This window comes from Typopeltis vanoorti, chromosome 18 (genome assembly GCF_054136105.1).
Source record: "Typopeltis vanoorti isolate ZY-2024b chromosome 18, IOZ_Tvanoo_1.0, whole genome shotgun sequence".
Lineage (NCBI taxonomy): Eukaryota > Metazoa > Arthropoda > Arachnida > Uropygi > Thelyphonidae > Typopeltis > Typopeltis vanoorti.
This window is the reverse complement of record NC_143566.1, coordinates 94,079,159-94,104,271: the sequence shown is the minus strand read 5'-3', so window position 1 is coordinate 94,104,271 and position 25,113 is coordinate 94,079,159. Positions and strand designations below refer to the sequence as shown.

The 25,113-nt window shown below is 36.2% G+C and overlaps 1 protein-coding gene across 1 annotated transcript in view; it reads left to right on the top strand.

Moving 5' to 3' along the window:
* The window catches only part of LOC150096951 (eukaryotic translation initiation factor 2-alpha kinase 1-like), a 271,576-nt gene extending 246,786 nt beyond the window's left edge, over positions 1–24,790 (top strand). The window contains exons 11-12 of the mRNA XM_090408100.1: positions 551–646; positions 24,524–24,790. Coding sequence (XP_090264226.1) covers positions 551–646; positions 24,524–24,790 — 363 coding nt within the window. The remainder of the gene's footprint in view (positions 1–550; positions 647–24,523) is intronic.
* Positions 24,791–25,113: the final 323 nt, after the last annotated feature.

The following is a 25,113-nucleotide window of genomic DNA, read 5'->3' as shown; positions in this document are numbered from 1 at the left end:
TTATATCGAGTATTAATATTTACTTCTGATTGCAATCTTTCAGAGTAATTATCAAACCTATAATATCTTCATTTACAATTTTATCATTTCAGATTTCCTTCATAGTATCCTCTCTGCAAGAATTTCAATAGCCATATTAAGAAGTTGCAGTTTCCAGCTTCCCATTTAAGAAGTTTTATCTTTGTGTTTTATTATTATTATTATGTGACACTTTCAGAGTCACTGGTTTCCCTATGCATTTTGATCCACTGATTTCCTGGGGGGGGGGGAATACAGTAGCTTTATATAACCTGGTGATATCCCCATCCAGTGTGATATCTAATTATCTTGTGCCATCATAATATGTATAGTTTCAGCTTGTACAGAATGAAATATTTATACATATACTGTATATCCAAAAATTGTCAGTCCCTCTTTTGTTGTGAACTCAAAGAATACCTGAAATACCTATGAAATTGTGATTATTAGATAGAATCTCTAGCTAGTTCTCTACATCTCCTTCAACTTTCTGATTGTTTATATATATAAATATTCTTATTTATATTTATAGGCCAAAATTATCATAAAGATGTTAGACAGAGACCCTGCAAAACGTCCTTCAGCAGACGAAATTTTGAAATCTGATCTGTTTCGTGACAAATCACAAGTTAGTAAACCTCTTCATTATGTTGTAGGATTTTCAAGAAATTATTTTTTATGTAAATAAAGGTTTAAAATTTTAATTTTTAAAATATATTTATCCATTTTTTAATGATAATTGAGGCATCATTTTGTCTTTTATTATTTTTTTTTTTTTTTATGTTGAGCCCATACACGAGAGGTTGGTTGATCAACCTACAGTACATTAGTACCCCATATGGGTAGTCAGTTGGGAGAGGAGGACTTGTTCACATTTGATTTAAACGACTGTATATTGTATTCCTTGGGGAACACAACAGGGGGAAAGACTGTTCCACAGTACAGCAGTTGCAGGGATGAAGGAGGAGGAGGAAAAGAAACTTGTTCTGTGGGTTTCAAGATCCAAGAACAAGTTTCCAAATTTCCATACAACTTAATCCCTGAACACATCTCCTGTTAACCTCAAACAAATCACAAAGCTGCTCAGCTATTGAATACTGTTCTCACATATAGGGTGGGGCCCTAAAAGTTCCCTCAAAATGTTTGACTCAATACAGAGGAGAGCAATTACTTATCAATGAACTCACTCCCCCTACTTTGCACAGACTATTGGTCTCTGCAATATGTGTATTCTACAAATATTTCCATGGAAAATGTTCATCTGAAATAGAATCAATAATCCCCCATTTAGTACTAAGCTCGTTAGAACAGTGCTTCCCAAACTTCTGGATGTCAGGGCCCCCTATGCAAAAATTAAAATATTTCATGGCCCCCCTCGAAACAAAATCGTAATAGAGAGATATATTATTATAATATTTATTGTATTTATATGCAATACAAAACATACACAGCGAATATTGCAAAAATCAAATGCATATATTACATTTTTTGCCTCTTACCGTTTGGTTCTGAAGACGATGCGGGCTGTTCTGGTAAAATATGAAATACTATCCTTTTTTTTTTTTTTTTTGAGTATGTTTCTGCTTCTTCTGATTGTTCGCAGGATTTTTTTTTTATTTTTTATCAGCCACTTATCCATCTCAGGGTTAAATTTTTTAACGTAGAATATATCAAATAATATCACCACTTACCAATACTGGCACACCACAGACTGATAACATGAAATTAGTGAATATTACCTGAATAAGGGAATCCCCGGACCAGGAACATTTTTCTCTTTTGTGACTTTTCTCCCTTTAAGGTAATTCATCCTAACGCGAAACAGACAGCAAAGGCAGGTTATTAAAACGTGCATATGATTGGTGCGGTATTAACAAAAGATCGCACAACCAAAAGATAAAAGCATAGCTGACAATTGAGTTGAAATGCTAACTCTCTTCAACCGAATTCCATATGTGAAACTGCCATAACATTCATTATGTGTATATATATTACTTAGTTTTAACACTTTTACGAATTTTAACACGTTCGGTTGAATTTTATTGCTGCCTTGGGAAATCGAACTCACACACATCTAATTAATAACAATAGTTTTTAGTTAGATACTGTGTTTGCCCATGCAACATATGGTTTTGTTTCAGTCTATACAGCATAGTTTCTGTATGAGGGGACATGTAATTAGTGTGATTTTATCCCAGTTGTCTCTAATTGCACTATTTGTTGAGAAATATATTACACAAACTGCTCATACCTTATTCACTGGCATAATAAAAGTACTTGTTTTTATTGCCTCCGCAGTATAGTGGCTTTTAAGGGAGGGCATGTTGTTTACCACTGCAAGCGAGTTACTATCTTCCCACATGAACTTGTTTAAGCTTTTTTTCATGTGTGAAGTATATGCGAAACTTTTATTGGTAACAGAAAACTAGCTCGGGTGATAGTGATAATATAAAACGAGTTTTGATATGTATATAAAGTCAATATCAACAGTTCTTGATATTAAAATATAAAAAATAACAAAAAAGAAATAATAAATAATAAAAGTTAAATACGTTTATTTTAAAATAAAAAAAATTACTTAGTCTTCAAACATCTTAAATTTGTTTTCATTATTTCACGCCCCCCCTCAACAAAACCTATGGCCCCCAAGGGGGCCGCGGCCCACAGTTTGGGAAGCGCTGCGTTAGAAGATGTGCAGCAGCTGCTCAACATCCTGTGAAGGGATGTTGAGCATGCACAGATTCTGAATTCGGATTTTTTTAATTTAATAAACAGTTAGATGGCCATAACATCATAGAATGGACTATTTTGTGTAATTTCTCATTTCTTGTGTTTAAACTTTTAGTTACCTTTAACCCCTGAAGATGTAAGTCAAACGACATACGAAACTTGTCAGGTTTGCTTATTTTTATTTATCTTAATAAACATGTGGTCACAATACCGGAATCTTTCTTTTGATGGCTTTTTATACTATGTATGGATATGGATATGTATTCCTGATGGCATTCCTGTTGAGTGTTTTTTATGACTGTGCTGTCCAGTGGCAGCCGGTAAAAATTTTAAGTGGAGGTGCTGCATATAAAAAAAAAAAAAAAAAAAAAAAAAAAAAAAAAAAAAAACTTTTTTTTTCCTAATCAGTAATGAATTTATTAATAAATAAATTTACATATTAAAAATTGCTTTATTAAAAATAGTTCATCCTCACCACGAACAAACACCAAATATAAAAGTTTCATATCAATAGCAATGACAAGTGCAAACGAATCATCGTTAGATCGCAGTGTATTTGTTTCATGTAACGATAATTGAAAAAATATAATTCTTTTCATATTTTCAACAGTGACACTCGTCATAATTCAGCCTTGTATCTATAATAAATAAATAATTACATGTTATTTTAACAAAATAAAATAAGATTTACAAAAAAATAGTTCACCACGAACACACGCCAATAATAAACGTTTCATATCTCACAGAAATAACGAGCGCAGGCATAAGATACACTGCCCAAGCAGCAGTGTATCTAATGATGTAACATGCAACAACAGCAAATGAATATCAGCATTAGATCACAGTGCATTTGTTTCATGCAATAATAATTGAAAAAATATTATTCTTTTCATATTCTCAACAGTGACACTCATCATAATTCAGCCTTGTATCTATAATAAATAAAGAATTATATGTTATTATAACAAAATAAAATAAGATTTACAAGAAATAGTTCACCATGCATACGCACCAATAATAAACGTTTCATATCTCACAGAAATAAGGCACGTAAGCATACTAAAAATGCACTGCAGTTGGGAATGACGTGCAATGACAAGCGCAAACAAATATCGATGTTAGATCGCAGTGCATTTGTTTCGTAATCTAAAGCATTAATCAAACAATTCCAATTATTAACTATTCAATCAATGTCAAAACATAAGCTGTAACCTTTAACATGTTGTACTTCATTTATATAATGCTGTAAGCATTGTTATTATTTATAAACACAAAATTTAATTTTTTAATTTTTTCCTTGGGGGTGCTGCAGTGTTGCAGTGCTTATGTATGAGCCGCCACTGCTTGTTTCGTTTAGCAATTTTTCAAAGTAATTACTCCATACATCAAGGATATCTTTTTCTCCAGATTTCATGTGACCTTTATCACCTCTAATTCCTTTTAAGCACTCTTTCCTCCATTTCTGAACTTTTTCAAAAGCCTCCAGAATATTTTGCCATCTTTCTGTGAGGGTGGTCTGAAGTTTTCGGTCTAACAATGAAAAAAGGAATTTATAATTTCAAAATTATTTTTATTTTTGAACATAATTTCCCTTAGGACAGATACATTTATTCCAGCATTGCTCTGGTGTCAATATCCAGTCCCTGTAGTGGTTCTCAGCAAGATCTGCAAAATACTCCTATACAGCTGCAATCACCTTTTGATTCAAAGAAAAATGCTGACCAGCGAGGAAGAGTTTTAGTTTTGGAAAAAGATAGAAGTCAGAGGGAGCCAAATCTGGGAAATAGGGTGGATGTTCTCACAATTCATAATGCAGATCCCTTAATTTTACCATTGCCAAAACACCTTTGTGGGCAGGTGCATTGTCCTGATGAAAGATTTTTTTCTTTCTTCTGCAAACCGGGTCTTTTCTCACGAATTTTTTCGTCTAGTCTGGTTAAAAGATCAGAATAATATTCCCTGGTTATTGTTTTACCCGTTTCAAGATAATTAATAAACAAAATGCCTTTAGCATCCCAAAACACCTAATGCCATGACCTTTCCTGCTGATGGAACCGACTTGGTCTTCTTTGGCACTGAACAACCAGCTTCTGTCCACTATTTTGACTGCTGTTGAATTCTGGTGTGAAATAGTGAATCCAAGTCTCATCCATAGTAATAAATCGATGCACAAAATCCATTTTATCTTGTTAAAACACTCCAAGCACTGTTCAGAGATTTAATATGAGTGCATTTTTGACGCACTCATATTAAAGTTGTGAACAAATGCGGTTGCGCAAAGCTTTTTCATTTGCAATTCTTCATGCAAAATATATTCTACACATTCTTTTGAAATGACTATAGTCTCAGCAATTTCACGCACTTTGACTCACTGGTCCTCCAATACCATATTGTGCACTTCGTTGATTTCTGGTGTTGTTACACTTTGTGGACGTACTTCACGTGGATCATCTTCAAGGCTGGTATGACCACGTTTAAATTCGGCAGCCCATTTCTTATTTGTCGAAAACAAAGGAGAAGAGCGCCCATAAACTTTTATAAACTTCGAATGAATTTCTTTTGCCGTTAAACCTTTGTTTACAAAGAATTTTATAACTGCATGATACTCAATTTTATACATTTCAAGGGATACAGACAACACTTTTGCTTCAGTCAGATGTACCAACTTAGAAAAAAAATAATGCCGATAGTGTTGCCATCTATGGTTGAGGCTGAAAACTTTTCAGACCACCCTCATATTTTCTATGTTCTTACCAAAGTCTTCCCATGACTTTTGTTTTTAGCTAATTTTACACAGTGTTTAGGTTTTTTACATTTGTCTCTGCATTCTGGAAGAGCACAAGCTGACTTATTTACTAGGATCTTTTGGTAAGCTTTCTTCTTGTCCTTCACTGCTTCTTTAACTTCTTGTGTCCAGCATGGAGTTCTGATTTTTCTATCCCTGCAGACAGCCTCATCACATGCCTCTCTGGCTGAATCAATCAATGTTTTCTTCAGAGCTTGCAGCGAATCTACAAGGTTTGTTTTCTGTTCTCAAACTGTTACATTTTTTCTTGAATAATGTTTGTGTATTTTAGTCTACAGTTCACATCTGAGAGCTGCTCAACTTTTATTTGCTTTAAAACTTTCTTATATGTTCTTCTTTTCAATATGAAATTCAATTTTATTTTGCTCAAGACTAAATGGTGGTCACTTCCAGTTGCATATCCTCTATACTCAATTGTCCTGCACTACTGATAAAACATCACTGTCAACAATAACGTAGTCAATAAGACTTTTCTTATTCCTTGCCTCTTCTCTCCATGTGAATTTTTGCACATTTTTATGTTGGAACATTGTGTTAGTAATAACCAGTTCATGTTCTAAGCAGAAATCCAAGCACTGTTGAGAGATTTTAATTTTACCATTATTATTAGCTTTGCTCTTTTCTCGAAATTTTCCCAAAATGTCTGACAGTCATTTCCTACTCTGTTTTTTAGATCTCTAGCAAGGACCAACTTTTCCTTTTTCATTGCATCAGTTGCTTTCTCTAAAGCCTCAAAAAATTCCTCCACTTCTACCTTAGTAGAACCTTCTGTGGGACCATAGACACAAATATAAGTCTCATTGTGCAATTCTTGATTCTTATATTGGCCTCAATCACTCTACTTGATAATGAATGTTTGTGATTATCTGTGAAAATACTAGTGGTGGTGGTGGTGGTGGTGGATGGTAGATGGCATTGGTGTAGATGACACAGTTCACTGTAGTTGATGGATTGGACGGTGGAGATGGAGATTTGTAGAGTACGTCCTCTCTCGATGAGTCTTTGGACTCCCTGGAGATGTCACATAATAATAATTAATCTTGTGCAGCTCGTTTGTCAGTGCTCCCTACCATGATGACTGCCATTGAGTAAATAGCTTTGATCTTATAAACTGTCTGATACTGACACTAAACACCATTTAGTCAGGTTCTGGGATTGTCAAACAGTACATCAGAAATGTATGAATTGATCTAGAAGCTGCATCTGCAATCTCATTTCCTTTAATTCCAATATGGCTGCGATTTCAGCACCAAACATCCAAATTTGTCAAACAGTACATCGTCCTCTCTCGATGAGTCTTTGGACTCCCTGGAGATGTCACATAATAATAATTAATCTTGTGCAGCTCGTTTGTCAGTGCTCCCTACCATGATGACTGCCATTGAGTAAATAGCTTTGATCTTATAAACTGTCTGATACTGACACTAAACACCATTTAGTCAGGTTCTGGGATTGTCAAACAGTACATCAGAAATGTATGAATTGATCTAGAAGCTGCATCTGCAATCTCATTTCCTTTAATTCCAATATGGCTGCGATTTCAGCACCAAACATCCAAATTTAGACTTTTCATTTTGTACAACAGTTGTAAGATCCCAAAATGCTGGAAGTTGGTCACAAGAGAGTGGAGGAGATGGCCTGTAAAGATCTCAATGATCTGTATAAATTGAATTTATACAGACTTTTATCATTTTTCATTAGATTTAGCATTTTTCTTTTATATGCACAAGTTTAAGCTGAATGCATGCAACCTGCTGCGTAATACTAGAATCAAGGGGGATCTGTTTGGATGTAGTAATGTCAGGAAATACAGCAGCACAGCCAACAGAGTCACAGATCTTGAACCATCAGTATAGATGAGCAAGAAATCAGAGTGGGCTGCTCTGTATGCATTGCATACAGGTATACAATGATGGAGTATGAGACTTCTGTAGTTGACAAAGTGAGAGATTTCAGGAGCGAATGCAAACCTGCCATGGAAGAATGCTGTTATGTTTGGTGGAAGTAATATTGTCAACATTCATGTCAGTAGCTTGTGTAATATCTTTAATCTGCATACCAAAGGGACAAATGGCAGTCTAACATGTGTAATATTAGCTACCCAATACAGAGAAAAGATACTAGTCCATGCAGGATGCCCTGGAAAGGACTTTATTTTTAGAGCATATTTAAGAAACAATGGTTTTTGTCTAAGTGATAGAGCAGATTTGTTTGCTTCAATAAATAAGAATTTGTATAGATGATACGTGAAAAGCCCAGTATCCATTCATATACTCTGATGATGGATAGGGTCCAACCATCTGTGTTCTTAGATGGTTGGAAGGTTTACAGTTCCCTTGCAGAACTGTAAACCTGGGACCCATAATCAAGCTTTGAATATACAAGTGTATGATAAAGGAGGAGCAAGGAACATTGATCAGCACCTCATTCTGTAGAGGATAGAGCACAAAGAATATTCATTGCTTTTTTTTGCACTTTCCATAAGTTGACAAATGTGTGTGTAAGGAATGTAAGCTTTCTATCAAATATAGTCCCTAGAACTTAGCCTCTAGTGCTACTGAAATAATACTTTGTCCCATTCTGTAATCAGTATATGGGTTTAGGATATGCATAAGTATACACAGACAATTTGGTCTGCTAAAAACTCACTACTAAGAGCCCATGAAGAGACATGATCAATTGCTTCTTGAAGTTGTCTTTCAGTTACCCTTAATGTTGAAGAAGTGACAGTAAATTGTGAAGTCATCAACATAAAGAGCATTGCCTACTGTGGGAGGAAGCTCTTCAGTGATTGGATTAGCTTTGATAGTAATGACAGAGCCTTGAGGAACACAACATCCTCTTCTTGATGATATGGCATGGAAATGAGGAGGAGAGCAGCAGTAATGAATGACATTATAGTGAGAATTGTGTTGAAAGAGAAGTCTGGAATATATGGATTCTTGAAATGCATTTAAGCATGGAAAGAGAGATTTTGTTGTTCTCTGGGCAAGTGAGAGATCAGAACAGGGAAACTGGAGTTTGCTAGGGAGGATAGTGTAGCAGTTTCATCTCTCAAGTGACTATCTTAGAGATAGTCACTTGAGAGATGAAAGAATGCATAGTGCACTGCAAACTCAAATGGAGTCTGGAAGGAATAATATCAATACAAAAATGGGGATGATGCAGTGATGTTTCTTTATACAAATGCTAGGAGTATCGGGAATAAAGGAAGTGAACTATGTTATTGATAGCCTCTGCTTGTCCAGAGATAATTGTAATGAGTGAAACATGGTTTACAGAATTATTTAACACTATTGATTTGCAACACAGAATAATAAGAAAATAATTGATATTTATTATCTTATTAGCTGATATTTCACTGGCATTATGTACATGAATTATGTACACAGTACATGAAACAACAATAATTTGGTATAATACTAGGACTAGTTTAAAAAAAAATTGTAACAGACAACACAATGAACTAAAGTCCTAATTTCTGCCATCTATTGTTGAATAAAAACAGAGAGATTAATTTGAATCAATACTATTAAATAAACTAGCATGTATTTCCAACACATCAACCTTTCTGCTCATATGGTTGACAGATGATGTCCTGACAGGAATAGAAGCTGCTGTTTAATAATGCATATTTCAGAAGATGAGAAGGGCAAGCAGGATGGTTGAGTTGAGTCCTCTCAAATTGGAGAATTTCAAAGATGGCATTAATAGTTTTATATCCCACTAAATATCCATGTCCTGACCACTCCACTAAATGTGTTGGAGTGATAGGATAAAATATTTAGTTTTACATCCCACTAAATGTCCTGTCCTGACTTGCAAACTTTGTTTGTTTACACTTGGATAAAGGATTAAACCAAGAATATAATTTCTTCACATCTTTAATTTATAGTATAACCAAGAGAAAAAACTTTCAACAGGTGATGGTTTAAAAAAAACTAAATGTAATGATGACAAAACAAAGCAATACATTCTTTAATTCTCACTACATATTATAGATATACGTTTTCTTTTAATATGGGTTTAAAATGTATGTGACAACACAGCTCTTCCCTACCTAGTTTATGTTTACTGTTGTTTATTGTTCATAATGAAAGGTGAATTTATATAAATTATCCATAAAAACAATTTAATAGTAAAGACAAATAATAAAATTCATAAAAACAACAAGAACATGGGTAACACTCGCTGTGGAGCAAGACACTTTTCAATGATTCACTCGTTGACTTGCCTTTGCAAGATGATTGTATTTTTAAAATAACAGTATTAAAAAGCCTTTTCATTAAGTAAACCATTCAAGTATTTAAGGACACTAAGGTAATTCATGTGTATGTGTGAGTTGTGAAAATAAGCTCATAAACAATACTATATTACACTTACAACTACTTAAGGGTTAAAGCTGTTTTGAAGAATAAAATGCACTCAGTATTTTATTAAACTGACAGTTTTGATTTTTGTGTGTATGTGAGCAATCGAGGAATAGGGTGGTAAGGGGTGTAATGTATGGGGACTCGATGATCTGTGGTGTTCAAGATAGGATCCGTGAGGAGTGTTTGCCAGGAGGAACAATAGAAAGTGTGGCTATGGCAGTTAAGAGAGGTGAAAGGGTGGATGAGATGATTGTGAGGGTGGGAACAAATGACTTGAGTGGTGGTGTAAATACGGCAGCGAGAGATATGAGATTCTTGCTTGAGGTAGTACGAAAGAAGACACAGAGAGAAAAGATAGTATGTGTATAGCCTAGGTATGATAATGACGAGCCGAACAAAACAGCAGTGATATTGAATGGCATAATAGCGAGAATGTGTCATCTCCCCAACCAGTTGGAGAAAGTGACCATATGGTTTTGACTTGGAAAATGAATAGACATGCATGAGTATCAAAGAGACGGAAACGTATGTGGAATTATAAAGCAGGTGATTATAATAGTCTTAGACGTCAACTTGCAGAAGTTTCGTGGAGGGAGAAATTGGAAGGTTGGGATATCATTAGTGTTTGGGAAATTGTGAAGGAATATTTGTTAGCAGCAATGGTAAGCTGTATACCACGAGTGAACAAGAGGACACAATTTGGAGTAAAGTGGATGACAAACAATATTAAACAGGAACTGCATGTGAAAAAGAGGCTGTGGAAGAGATATAAGGAGACAAATGAAGAGAAGATGCATGAAGAATATAAGACACAGGCCAGGAGAGTGACTAGTATGGTAAGGAAGGAGAAACTGGAATATGAGAAAACATTGGCCCTTAGATCCAAGGAAAATCCTAGGGAATTTTGTAGCTATGTGGCCAGTAGGAGGAGAAATGACTGTGGAAGAATGATATTGTGGGATAAAAATGGAAATAAAGTGACTGATGCAGAGGACATAGTGGAATTGTTCAAAGAACATTTTATTGGAGTATTTCATCCTGGAGGAGTCAATTTGAATACTAGAGGGATAGGGCAGGTTCAAGGTTTAGAGGTGCAAGAGGAGAGTGTGTTCCACATACTGAGTACTCTGGATGTTAGTAAAGCTGTGAGACTGGATGGTATTTCACTACCAGTTTTGAGAAAATGTGCTAAGGAACTGACAGGGCCTTTTATCTGGCTTTTCAATGAAAGTCTGGCTGTGGGAAAGGTGCCCATGGAATGGAAGGAAGGTAAGATAGTGCCATTGCATAAGGGCAGTAGCAGACTGGAAGTGTCTAATTATAGGCCAGTTTGTGTGTCATTGGTGGTTAGTAAGATCTTGGAGAAAGTAGTGAGGGACTGTATACAGCATTGGGCAGATGAGGGTAGTGTTATCCGTGAGAGTCAACATGGATTCGTGAAAGGGTGCTCTTGTTTTAGCAATATGCTAGCCTTTTATGATAAAGTTACAAAAGCATTAGATGAGGGAAAGGCATATACAGCCATTTTCCTAGACTTAGCAAAGGCATTTGACAAGGTGCCACATGATAAGCTCATATTCAAGTTGCATCACATGGATCTGGATGTCAGAGTGGTCAACTGGATTCAGGATTAGCTGTCCAATAGGTATTAGAGAGTTGTGTATGGTGGAGCAATATCAAAGAGACAGAAGGTTACAAGTGGGGTTCCACAGGGCTCAATACTTGGACCTATATTGTTTAACCTTTATATCAATGACATTGTCCATGGATTGCAAGGGGATATTCAGTTGTTTGCAGATGATGCGAAGTTGGGAATGGTTATTAATAATAGTGCAGATGTGGTAGCCCTGCAAGAGGACTTGAATAAACTAGATAGATGGGCAAATGAATGGGGGGGGTCAGTTTAATGCAGCAAAATGTAAGGTCTTGAGGTTTGGGACACGTCGATGGGATGCTGTATACTCTATGGGAGGAGTTAAACTGGAGGAAGTAGGGGAGACAAGAGATCTGGGGTTGATGATTGATAGAAACCTGAAATTTAGGGGACATATTGCAAAGGTAGTGAAGGTAACACAGAGGATTGCTGCAATAATGAGAAGGACACTGACCTGCACCGATAAAATGGTTATCATTCCGTTAAATAAGACTCTGATCAGACCATACTTAGACTATTGTTCTCAGATCTGGTCCCAGGATTTGAAGGGGATAAATTAACTGTGGAAAGGGTACAAAGGCAGATAACAAAGATGGTGTCAGGACTGTACAATGTTAGTTATGAGGATCGGCTGAGGGAGTGTGGGCTGCAGAGTTTGGTGGATAGAAGAAGGAGAAGTGATATGATTGAGACTTTTAAACTGTTGAGAAGTGGTTACAGAGTTGACACTGAGGAGTTCTTTCGCTTGGTTGAACAGCAGGAAGGAGTCATGACAAGGGGCCATCCCTGGGAGTTACGAAAGGAAACTGTGAGAAAGAGGATGAGGAGTGGTTTCTTTGCATGGAGGATGGTTGAACCATGGAATGCATTGCCTGATGGAGTGGTGAGAGCGAGAACGGTCAATTCGTTGAAGAAGTGGTATGATAGACTTTGTGTTTCCTAGGAGGGACCTCCCTCAATGAGTTTTGATAGACTTGTGTTTTTTAGAAAGGACCCCACACGATGAGTCTTTTAACTCCATGAAGGCCTGAATAATAATAATAATAATAAAATAATAATATTGTGAAAAAAGCATAATTAAATATTTTGTTTTATTAATAATAGTGTACTGCATATATGCATAAAGTTAATATTGAACTTTTTTATGGGGAACCCATCCACAGGAAGTTGGTTAACTTAGAATAAGCTAGTACAATGGATGGAGAAATAAATGCATTGATTCAATTATAAAATACGTTTACTGTAAATGATAACTGATTTAATTTAAATGCATTCATAATATGAAAAACTTGCTTGTTTTACTTCAAGTGCATGAGATTTGTAGTTTTCAAGTAAAATGCCATAACAATACCATGTAATTATTATTATTATTACATGATATCTCCAGTGGTATTAAACATGATATTAGAATTGGAGATGTTAATGTCAGCTCTTTGCTTTATGCGAACGATGTTATACTTCTGAATAAATCCGCTACAAGTTTACAAGATTCCCCGACTAAATTGAATTACTGTTGTAATAGATATGGTATGAAGGTCAGCATTAAAAAGACAAAGACAATGAAAATAGGTAGAATTGTTGAAAATGTCAACTGCGTTGTGAACGGGGAACCTGTGGAACAAGCAAAACATTTCAGCTACTTAGGCACGATTTTTAGTGAAGATGGTAAATTAAATATAGAAATAGACAACAGAATCAACAAAGCTGGTATGGTAGGAAGTCAACTGGATAAATTCATGTGGAATAAGAGAGAAATTAGTCGGAACACTAAATTAGCTGTATACAAGACAGTGTTCAAACCAGTTTTAACTTATGGATCTGAGAGCTGGGTCAGAAGTAAAACACTTGACCAAAGACTAGAGACCGCAGATATGAGAGTCCTGAGAAAGATTAAAGGCGTGAACAGATTGCATCAGTGCAATATCATATTAAAAACGAGGATATTAGGAAAGAACTTGACATTGTCCGCATCCAGGAATGCGTTAGCAGAGCTAATCTCAGGTGGTATGGTCACTTAAACAGAATGGGCAAGGAAAGATTAGCAAAACAAGTGTTCTCTGCCAGGCTGGCAGGAAAACGACCCGAAGGAAGACCAAGATATAGGTGGATTGATACGGTACAATGTGCCTTAGATGATAGAAATATAAGATCTGATAATGATAATATTGGAGTCTTGATAAGTAATAGACCGATTTGGAGGAAAATTGTAGATAGGAAGTTAGCAATGATGTAAATTTTTCATATAGTACTATCATATCCTGTATACCCCTTGAGGGTACATGTCAGGAATTTGATAATGATGATGATATCTCCAAAGAAGCCAAAGACCCACTGCAGGAGAGCACTCTTTTCCACTATACAAACATCTCACCATCTCCCCTACTTAATCATCTAACTACTACTACTACTACTACAACAACTGATATCATAAACACACCATATTCCACCTACTACCAGTAATGGCAGTTCATTTTTCTTGCTGCCCTGAAGTATGATGCATAGTGGCATGTGCATTGAGTTAGAACATTATGTAATACTTCTGTGAGAGAATGAGAGGGCTTATGCAAAATGTTTAACAGCTATCAATTGTTATGTTGTGAACATGATTACAGGATAGCTGTTGCTGGAATATAATGGCAGGTCAAGTTGTTGATGACTATTTATTTATTTTTTCTTCAGTCTTTTATATATAAAGAAAAATAAACTCTAAACCTTAAAGGAAATAAAAGGAAGGAAGAAGGTAATAATGTCTGGTTTATGTTATGAATTTTAGAGAAAACCAGCAAATAAAATAGCATTCTGTTTCGGCAATTCTTTAAAAGAGAACAAATTAAGGATTTCCAAACCAGAACTTCACAGTGAATGAGATGATGTTTTAAATTGAGAAAAAAAAAAGTGTAAATAATGCAAAGAAAATAATGTTTTGAATACATTTAGAATTAGGCTGAAAATTAACTCACCTCTGGCAAGTGGGTGAGTGGATTTCTGGAGTCCTGGTTTAACAGTTATCTTCATGGAGTCAGAAGACTCATTGTGAGAGACTCACACTAACCTTTATACATGCAATGTCTATCATACCTCTACTTAAACCCATTCACTGTCAGGATAATACTTGCAACTAATTCTGACAATCCATTTTTCTCATTCACCACTTTCTAAACAAAAAATCTAGTCTGCACACCCTTACTAACCACATTCTTATGGTGTAGGATGCTAGAGGATATGTGAATGAGACTACTGTAGATAATTATATGGTATCTCCATGGAGTCCAGAGAATGATCGTGGAATACCCCTCACTAACATTTAGACACACAACAACCTATCATACCTTTCCTTAAACTCATTTATTGTCAGAGCAGTCACAAATGATTTTGTCAATCTATTCCACTTGTTTACCACTCTCTACACAAAACATCCAGTCCACACACACCCTTACTAACCACACTCTTACACAACTTCCTCTATGGACTTATAAATTTCTATCGTGTCACCTCTTTTCCATTCACAACTAAACTTTGTAACCCACATGTGCCCAACGTATCCTCACAGGAAGCATGCCATAAACCTGTCACTAGAGTGGTCACTCATCTCTGAATCCTCTCCACCACTTCCTAGTCAGTGAGAAACTCAAATGACCAAATCTGTGCACATTAGTCAAGATATTGCTGAATCATAGCCTTATAAAGGGGTAATAATCTTTCTATTTTTAGTGTTAGTGTGATTTTTCAGTATCCAGAAAATCCTTTCAGCTATTTTATCAACTTTTTTTATCAGGTTTAATGCCACTTTCCTTCATAATTGGATTCATATAAATGATAAAAAAAAACTGTATGTTGGGATGGCAACATGATTTTGTGAAGGGTAGGTCATTCCTCAGTAACTTGCTCACATTTTGTACAGTGACAGCTGAGTTGGATAATGGTAATGGGTTTACAGTGATACTGCTGGACTTTGCAAAAGCCTTTGACAGAATACCACATGGAATTCTAATCAGTAAACTGCAGCACATGAGGACGGATATAGGGTTGGTAAGGTGGATAAGAGAGTGGTTGATGGAAAGATATCAAGGAGTAGTTTATTCAGGAGTAGTGTCCAGAAGAAGGCCAGTGACTAGTGGCATGCTGCGTCTGTTCTTGGACTGCTACTATTTATTTCGTACATTAATGATATAGGAAAGGATCTGAGAGGAATTGTTCAGTTGTTTGCCAATGATGCAATGTTGGGGAGAGCAATAGTTAATACAGATGACTGACATCATCTATATTAGCTATTGCAGGATGATTTGGATAGACTGTCAGTCTGGGAAAAGGAGAATGGATGTCAATTTAATGTGGCAAAGGGTAAGGTTATACATTTTGGGGTGAAAAGATAACCAGCTGTATACCACATTGATGGAACTGTACTCCAGGAAATTGACGAAGCCAGAGATTTGTGTTAGTGAATGGGGAGTTTTAAAGTTTAGAGGGCACATAGTAAAAGTAGTTAAAGCAGCTCATCAGACTTTGATGAGCAGTGACAAGCAGGTTATTATTCCTCTTTATCAAGAGGAATAATAACCTGCTTGTCTTTGTTTGGCTACTGTGTGCAGATTTGGTCACCAGGGTTTCCTGGCAATGAGAAAGAGGTGGAGAGGATCCACCTCTTTCTTATTTCTCATGATAGCAGGTCTATGGAATGAATCTTACGAGAACAGGTTGAAGATTATTATTATTATTATTCAGGCCTCCATGAGGCAAAAGATTCATCAAAGGAGGTCCTTCCTAGGAAACACAAAGTTTATCAGAACTGATCGTGGGAGGTCCCTCCTAAGAAACACAAAGTCTATCATACCACTCCTTAAACTCATTAACTGTTCTCACTCTCACCACTCCATCAGGTAATGCATTCATTGGTTCAACCACCCTCCATGCAAAGAAACCACTCCTCACCCTCTTGCTCACAGTTTCCTTTTGTAACTTCCAGGGATGGCCCCTTGTCATCACTCCTTCCTGCTGTTCAACCAAGTGAAAGAACTCCCCAGTGTCAACCCTGTAACCACCTCTCAACAGTTTAAAAGTCTCAATCATATCACCTCTCTTTCTTCTATCCACCAAACTCTGCAGTCCACACTCCCTCAGCCAATCCTCATAACTAACATTGTACAGTCCTGAAACCATCTTTGTTATCTGCCTTTGTACCCTTTCCACAGTTAACTTATCCCCTTCAAATCCTGGGGACCAAATCTGAGAACAGTAGTCTAAGTGTGATCTGATCAGGGTCTTATACAATGGAAAGACCTTTGAATTTCAGGTTTCTATCAATCATCAACCCCCAGATCTCTTGTCTCCCCTACTTCCTCCAGTATATCTCCTCCAATAGAGTATGCAGCCTCCCATCAATGTGTCCCAGACCTCAAGACCTTACATTTTGCTGCATTAAACTGACATCCCTCCCCCATTCATTTGCCCATCTATCTAGCTTATTCAAATCCTCTTGCATGACTACCACATCTGCACTATTACTAATAACCCTTCCCAGCTTCACATCATCTGCAAACAACTGAATATTCCCCTGCAATCCACTGACAATATCATTGATATAAAGGTTCAACTATATAGGTCCAGTACTGAGCTCTGTGGGACCCCACTTGTAACCCTCTGCCTCCTTGAAACTGCTCCACCATACACAACTCTCTGATACCTGTCGGACAGCCAATCCTGAATCCAGTTGACCAACCTGACATCCAAACCCATGTGCTGCAACTTAAATAGCAGATTATTATTATTATTATTATTATTATTATTATTATTATTATTATTATCATCATCATCATCTCGGGCAACTCCAAGGAGTTGACAGAATCATCGAGGGAGGCCCTAACATCATGTCAAGAGCAACTATTCGACATTCACACAGTATCTATCATACCTCGCCTTGGACTCATTCATGGTCATAGCACCCACAACAGACTCTTGCAGGTTATTCCACTCCTTCACCACTCTCTAAGTAAAAAACCTAGTTCTGATACTGGCAGCTTATTCCACTCATTCACCACTCTCCAAGTAAAAAACCTAGTTCTAACACCCCTGCTAACCATGCTCTTGCCCAGCTTCCATGTATGGCCCCTAGTCCTCCCACCACCAATCCTATTCTCAAAAATATCTTCTGGATTAATCCTATAGAAACCCTTCAGTAATTTGAATGTCTAATCATATCACCCCTTTTCCGCCTATCAACCAATTTTTGCAACCCACAAATCTTCAACTTGTTCTCATAAGGTTCATTCCACAGACCTGCTATCATCTTGGTCACTCGTCTTTGGATCCTCTCCACCTCCTCCCCATCAAGAAGAAACCCTGGCGCCTATATCTGGGCACAGTAGTCTAGATGGGGTCTTATCAAGGCTCGATATAGAGGAACAATAACTTGTTTGTCTCTGGTTGTTAAAGTATTTTTCAGCAACCAAGTGATTTGATGAGCTGTTTTGGCCACTTTTGCAATGTGCCCCCTAAACTTCAACTCCCTATCTACCAACACTCCCAAATCCCTGGCCTCATCAATCTCCTGGAGTACAGTTCCACCAATGTGATATACTGCTGCTAATCTTTTCACTCCAAAATGCATAACCTTACACTTTGCCACATTAAATTGACATCAATTTTCCCTGGCCCAGTCCTCCAAACTATCCAAATCATCCTGCAAAATTTTGACATCCTGTGCACTCACAATTGCTCTACCCAACTTTGCATCATCAGCAAACAAGTGAACACTTCCTCTCAGATCCTTTCCTATATCGTTAATGAACAAATTGAAAAGTAGTGGTCCAAGAACAGAACCCTGCGGCACACCACTAGTCACAAGCCTAGTGGTGTGACACCCTGTCAAATGGCTTTGCTAAATCCAAGAAATTGGCAGTATATTAGTTTTTTTTACAGAAACTGGTTGACAGGTGGAAAAGGGGTGATATGATTGAGACATACAAATTACTGCAAGGTTTTTACAATATTGAATCAGAGGGAATTTTTCAGAACAGTTCTGGTGTTGGGAGAACTAGGAGCCATCCTTGGAAACTGAGTAAGAGTGTAGATAACAAGGATAGTAGAACCAAGTTTTTTGCTTGGACAGTGGTGAATGAGTGGAATAGGTTGCCAGAGTCTCTTTCTGGACACCACAACTGTGAATGAGTTCAAAGTTGACATGAAGTTTAGAACCTCCCTCAATGAGTCTAAGGACTTCATGGACTAGCCCGTAATAATAATGTGCATCCTTGTCTCACACCTGATTTAACATTGAACCAATTCTAAGTGCTGATTTAAAAACTCAAATAAAGACTCTGCATTGCTTGTTATAATGTACCATTTAAATCATGTGATTGTAGCATTTTAAACAGCTTTTCTCTCGACATCTTGTTACATGCAGATCTGTGAAACCTAAATGCAGATCCTTGCTTTATTCCCATTTCTTAACTATTTGTCTGAAATGAAAATCTGCTGATAACCTCTATTTGGCCTGAATCCAGCCAAATAGAGGTTGTCAGATTTTCTTCTTCTTAAGTATGCTTACATAAATCTTACCTGTTCACTCAGTTTAGAAATTCCTCTGTAATTCTCACATTCTGTTTGAAATTCCCTTTTTTCTTATAGATGGGTACTATGAGAGGAGCGTGCTCTACTCTAATCACCTGGAATTCGATCCTTTGACCAGAACCTCTGAATTATGCAGTGTAGCTACTTTTAAAACTTTTATATCTACATATTTGAGCATTTCTGGTTAGATATCATCTACCGCAGCTGCCTTTCCATGTTTCAGGTTTTTGATGCTGTTTCTACCTGGTTGCTTTCCTCATCAATGCCTTCTGCCACTGTGCTATTACTGCTTATTTCATTTAGCAGTCTTTTAAAGTAATTACTCCATGTATCTAGACTTTCTTTATCTTTAGTTTTCTTGTCTGCTTTATCTTTGGTTCCTTTTACAGTACTTTTTCCTCCATTTTTAAGTTTTCCAATAGCCTCCAGAATATTTTGCCACCTTCCTGATATTTATTTTCCATTAAATTAAATTTACAGAGAAATTATATTCTTATTTGATCCTTTATCTAAGTGTAAGCAAACAAAGGTTGCACATGAAGTATCTTTGCAATTAGGTTACTTGTAGATGGAGACTAATGACTTCACATCATTAGCCTTAGTATCCAATAATGCAAAGCACACTTCCTTTGAGATGTGTATAATGCTATGCATCATGGGAAGAACCACTACCCAGACCTATTTTAACCATTGTGGAGATCTCACTAATAGGAGCCAGACCCAGAAGAGAAACCAAGGTTAAATTAATGCAGTAGTCATATTTCCCATATATTAGCAGTAAATATATTATTAAAATAATCCAGATCAGAGACAGTTGTAGAAAATTTTTTCACTTGATTATAAATTAAATTAAACTTTCCAAGAAATTATATTGTCTAATCTTTTATCTAAGTGCAACTAGACTCCTTGGATGTAGAGGCTAATTTTTGGTTTAAACCAATAAGAATACAGTTTGGTTGGTAAATCCCAAATTTTCCAGCCTATCATCATTTATTCAGTACCCAAGTAGATACCTACTTACAGGGTGCAATCCTCACAAGATGGTGAGGATTGGGCATTAGGTCAGAAGCCCTGGTAAGTTCTCTAATGTAGTAGTCATATAACATAAATACATTCCTTCAGATGCTATGCAGTTTTCCAGATTTGATGGCTAAGTACTCCAAAGGCAGATAACCAAAATGATATTGGAGCTAAAGAACATTGTGCAGATTACATGCTCTGATTTCATCCTCATAACCAATATGATATGAGTCATGTCATTTAAGTGTTATTTACCTGATTGACAGCAGGGAGATTTTCAAATATTATTATTATTGTTATTGTATGGACACCTCCATGGAGTCCGAAGATTCATTATGGGAGATCCACTCAACACAGTAACCATTCTACCTTTCCTTGAACCCATTAACAGAAAAAGCACTCACAACTGACACTGGTAACCCATTCATTCATTCACCACTCTCCAAGCAAAAAATCTAGTCCTTACACTCTTATTAACTATTCCTTTAATTTCCAGGGATGATCTCTTGTTCTCCACCTCTAGCCAAGTTCTGAAACATTTCCCCAGCATCAATCCTATAAAAACCTTTAAGTAACTCACATGTCTCTGTCATATTCCCCTCTTTTTCACCTATCAACCAACTTCTGCAATTCACACACCCTCAATTTGTCTTCATAGGGAATATTAAACAGCCCACTCACCAACTTCTTCTTTTGTTTTTGAATCCTCTCCATTACTTCCTCATCCTCAAAAAACCCAGGAGACTAGACCTGAGCACAGTGATCCAGATGTGGACATATCAAGGCCTTATAAAGAGAAATAAGAACTTCCTTATCTCTACTTATTAACATATTCTTCAATAGCCAAGTAATCTTATGAGCTACTTTAGTAACCTTAGCAATATATCTTCTAAACTTTAACTCTGTGTCTACCACTGCTCCTAAATATGTGGCTTCATTTTTTCCTGGAGTGCAGTTCCATCAATGTGGTACACAGCTTGTACTCTGTTTATCCCAAAATACATAACTTTACATTTCTCTACATTGAACTGACACCCATTATCTTTTGCTCATAACTGACAGCCTATTTAAATCATCCTGCAAGCTCTCCACGTTCTTGATTAACTATTACTCTAACTAATTTTGCATCATTAGCAAAAAACTGAATATTTCCTACAGATTATTTCCTATATTATTTACATACAAATTAAATGGTAGTGGTCCTAGCTCGCAACCTTGTAGCCCACCAGTGTCATCTGCTTTCTCCCAGATTCTGCTCCTTGATACCACTTTTTGATATCTGTTCAGAAGACACACTTTTTTCTCCACATAACCAGTGTCATATCCATCCCCATTTATTGTATGATAATTTACACAACAGAGTTCCATGTGGTATTCTGTCAAATGCCTTTGCAAAATACAGCAGAATCATTATGTACCTATTTCCTTTATCCAACTCAACTATCACTCTATTATAAAAAAAAAAAATTAGTAAATTACTTAGGCATGACTGGCCCTTCATAAGCCATGCTGTCTCTTATAGAGTATCATATTCTTGAATTCTCTTTTTGAACAATTTTTTTCCAGTATTTTAACACCACTCCTGAGATACCGGTTGGTCTATAATTTACTATTGCAGCCTTAGAAACTCCATTATGCAAAGGAATTATTTTTTCCTCTTTCCAATCCCTTGGAACTTACCAGAATGGTGACTTTTATTAAAAAGCCTAGTAAGAGGTATTGCCTGTACATGCCTGCAAAACATAAGCTGATATACCATAGCTGTATTTACATTGAGATTCTGCAATATCATAAGAATCTCTAATACCTCTTTTTCTATATAATTTTCTATATCACAGCATTAACATTGTGATGTTAATGCTGTGATATAGAAATTTACATCACATGGATGTAAATTTCTATATCACAGCATTAACATCACATGGATGATATATCCTTACAAAGTGATCATTTGGTAAATTCAACAGTTTTATCTGCTTCTGTCACCTTGTCACCATCAGCACTCATTAAGATCATTCTCCCATAGCCATTCTTCCTCTTTCTTGCTACGTAATGAAAGAACTCTTTGAGATTTCCTTTGTCCTGCTTGGCTAATTTCTTCTCGTAATCTGATTTTACCTTGCTTACCATACTGGTCACCTTTCTGCTTATATACCCTCCACAACATTTTTTTTTCTCAACTCATGCTTAATGATATTACTCATCCATCTACCTGATTTACCTTTCTTACCTTTGGTATACAATTGAATATTGCATCTTCTAGATACCCCCTTAACTATCTCTCATGAACTGCTAATGTTAACCTTTTCCTGTGCTTTATGCCATGGCACAGCTTCAAGCTTCCTCCTAAGCTTGTCATAATCACCTGCCATCTAGTTCAACATATACCCCTTCTTGATAGAATATTCCTCATATTTTGCAATCTCCCAAGTCAAGACTGTATGGTCACTTTCCCCAACCATATTGCCTCTGGTTGGGGAAAGTGACCTACCTTCATTATGGATAGCACTTCTGATCCTATAACACTAGGTCCAATACTCTTGCACTTTGAGTCCCCTCCATAACATGCTGCCTCAAGTAATTATCTCTCAGTAGGTGTATAAATTCCATTTCCTTCCTGTTATGTGATTGATTTCTCTTCCTTCCAATCTATGATCTCCATAATTGAAGTCCCCCCCCACACACACACAATAATCACTCGCCTACACTCATTGTACTAATTCCCTGATGCATGTCTTCCAGATCATCCCTGGAACACTCTAGCCCAGAGCTTCCCAAACTGTGTTGCGACACGTTAGTGTGTCGGCTGCAGTGTGAAGGTGTGTCACACGAACATAAAGCATTAAACAGAATAATCGCTGAAAATTTCCACAGCGGAATCCATTTTGCAAAGTACTGGTATGACTTTTAGTTAGCGCCGTCAAAATTATGTATACAAACTATCTTTTAATTATTTTTAACCTTTAAGAATATTTCATATTGATATATTTCGATAAATAATGGGGAATAAATGCAGCCGTGTGGTTTTATCATGTAGTAGTCGCTCGTTTTTATTATCATTCGACCAATAAAAATAAAGCGCACCACTTATTCATACAAATGTTATTATTGATGTTTATTCTAACTGCAACAACGTGAATAAACGAAGAGCTGGTGCTTTTCTTTTATGTTTAGTTACTGTTAAAGCTTTACAATAATTTCGCACAGTTTTACAAAATATAATTGTAAAAACATATACTTAAACTACATCCGATCTGGCCACGTAACCCATGAGAGGCACATCAGACTGAATTACCATGCCACGAAATTATGTTTGTCTAAAAAGTGTGTCACCAACATGAAAAGTTTGGAAAGCACTGCTCTAGCCTATAGCAGCAACTAACTGTATATTTTGTCTTATTGGTTTTGATCTCACACCAGACTGCTTCAAATGAACAGCCACCCTCCTGCCTATCTCCTATTCTTTTTTGGCTGCAGTTCATCTGCCACCATCAGCCAGTACACTTCTCCCCATCTATTAGTATATAGTATCTGCAGGATTCCTTTAGACCCCCAACCACTTTTACTTCCTGGATTTGACTACCTTATTCAATATTTTGCTTGAGAGACTAGATTCTGCACTTGTTGGTCATTCTCACACTCACTCGTTTGATGGTGCCTTCATACACATTCACCCTAATTGCTCAAGTTTTCCTGAATTTGTGCTTCACTAATGTTCACTTTGTTCTTTCGTGAGCAAAGTCTCTCTAGATACCTAACACCAAAACCATTTAGGTGCAGTCTATTAGCATTATACAAATCCTTCTTTTTGTCAAACTCAGATCATAGGTCCACAAATCCTACATCATAAATGGTAGAATGAAGGAACAAGGGCAAGTGGCCATCCCTGAAAGCTGTGAGATGAAAGGATGTAAGAGAGAGAGAGAGAGAAGAAGGAAGTTTCTTTGCTTGGAGATTAGCAGGGGAATGGAATGCTCCTTCTTATAAGAGAATATCCTTCTATTAAGAAAATGCAATATGATGATTATTTTCATTTTTAAACCTGGTTGTATTCAAAGCATTTAAGTGTGTTCTTTCTTAAGTAACCGCTACTTATTTATGTGTTCATTTTATGATAATCCTACCCACTAAATGTTGGTAACCTGTAGTATGTTATTGTAGTACTGTGGGCAGACTTAGGGTTACGTAATTTCATTGCTTTCAGAGATTCCTAATGTTTACTTTTAATTTGTACATTTTTTTTTCATTAGTTTTGATTCTGCTCTTTGTACACACAGTGAAGATAAGAAATTAATCTAGCTCCTAAAAGTGTATTAATTTCTAATTTGAATATATTTTATATTTGTTTTCATGTAGAAGAGTTCTAATTTGACTGAAGAACTAAGAAATCTCAAAATCACTGTGAGTGAACAGTATCTAATGATTGAAAAGAAAGAAGAAGAAATTCAACTGGTAAAAGAAAAAGAAATTTCCAAAATAGAGCTGCTGAAACAGGAAAATCATAAATTAAAATATTTTCTTAGAAAGAAAAATAACATAATAAAGAAACTTCAGTTAGAAAATATAAAATTAAGAAAACAGTGTAAAAATAATCAAAATAGTCATGAAGAAATTAATACCTAAATAAAATACTGATAATGTAACAATCCTTGACCTCTTTGTATTCTTGAATCTTTGACCTCTTGACCAAATATATCACAGATTTGATCATTTTAACTACTTTTCTTAGCTAAAATGATCAAATATGTGATATATTGACTATTTAATTTCTGTGTATATGATTTTAAAATTACACTAGATACTCAGATCATGTATTGCTTCCGTGTTAGAAGTGAAAAAATCTTAAGATATCTGAAGGATATTATAAATTTGCAAGTATAAATTCAAACAATGCATTGTTTCAATTTATACTCTTCTATATATAATGCATATCTGTCTTCTTTGTA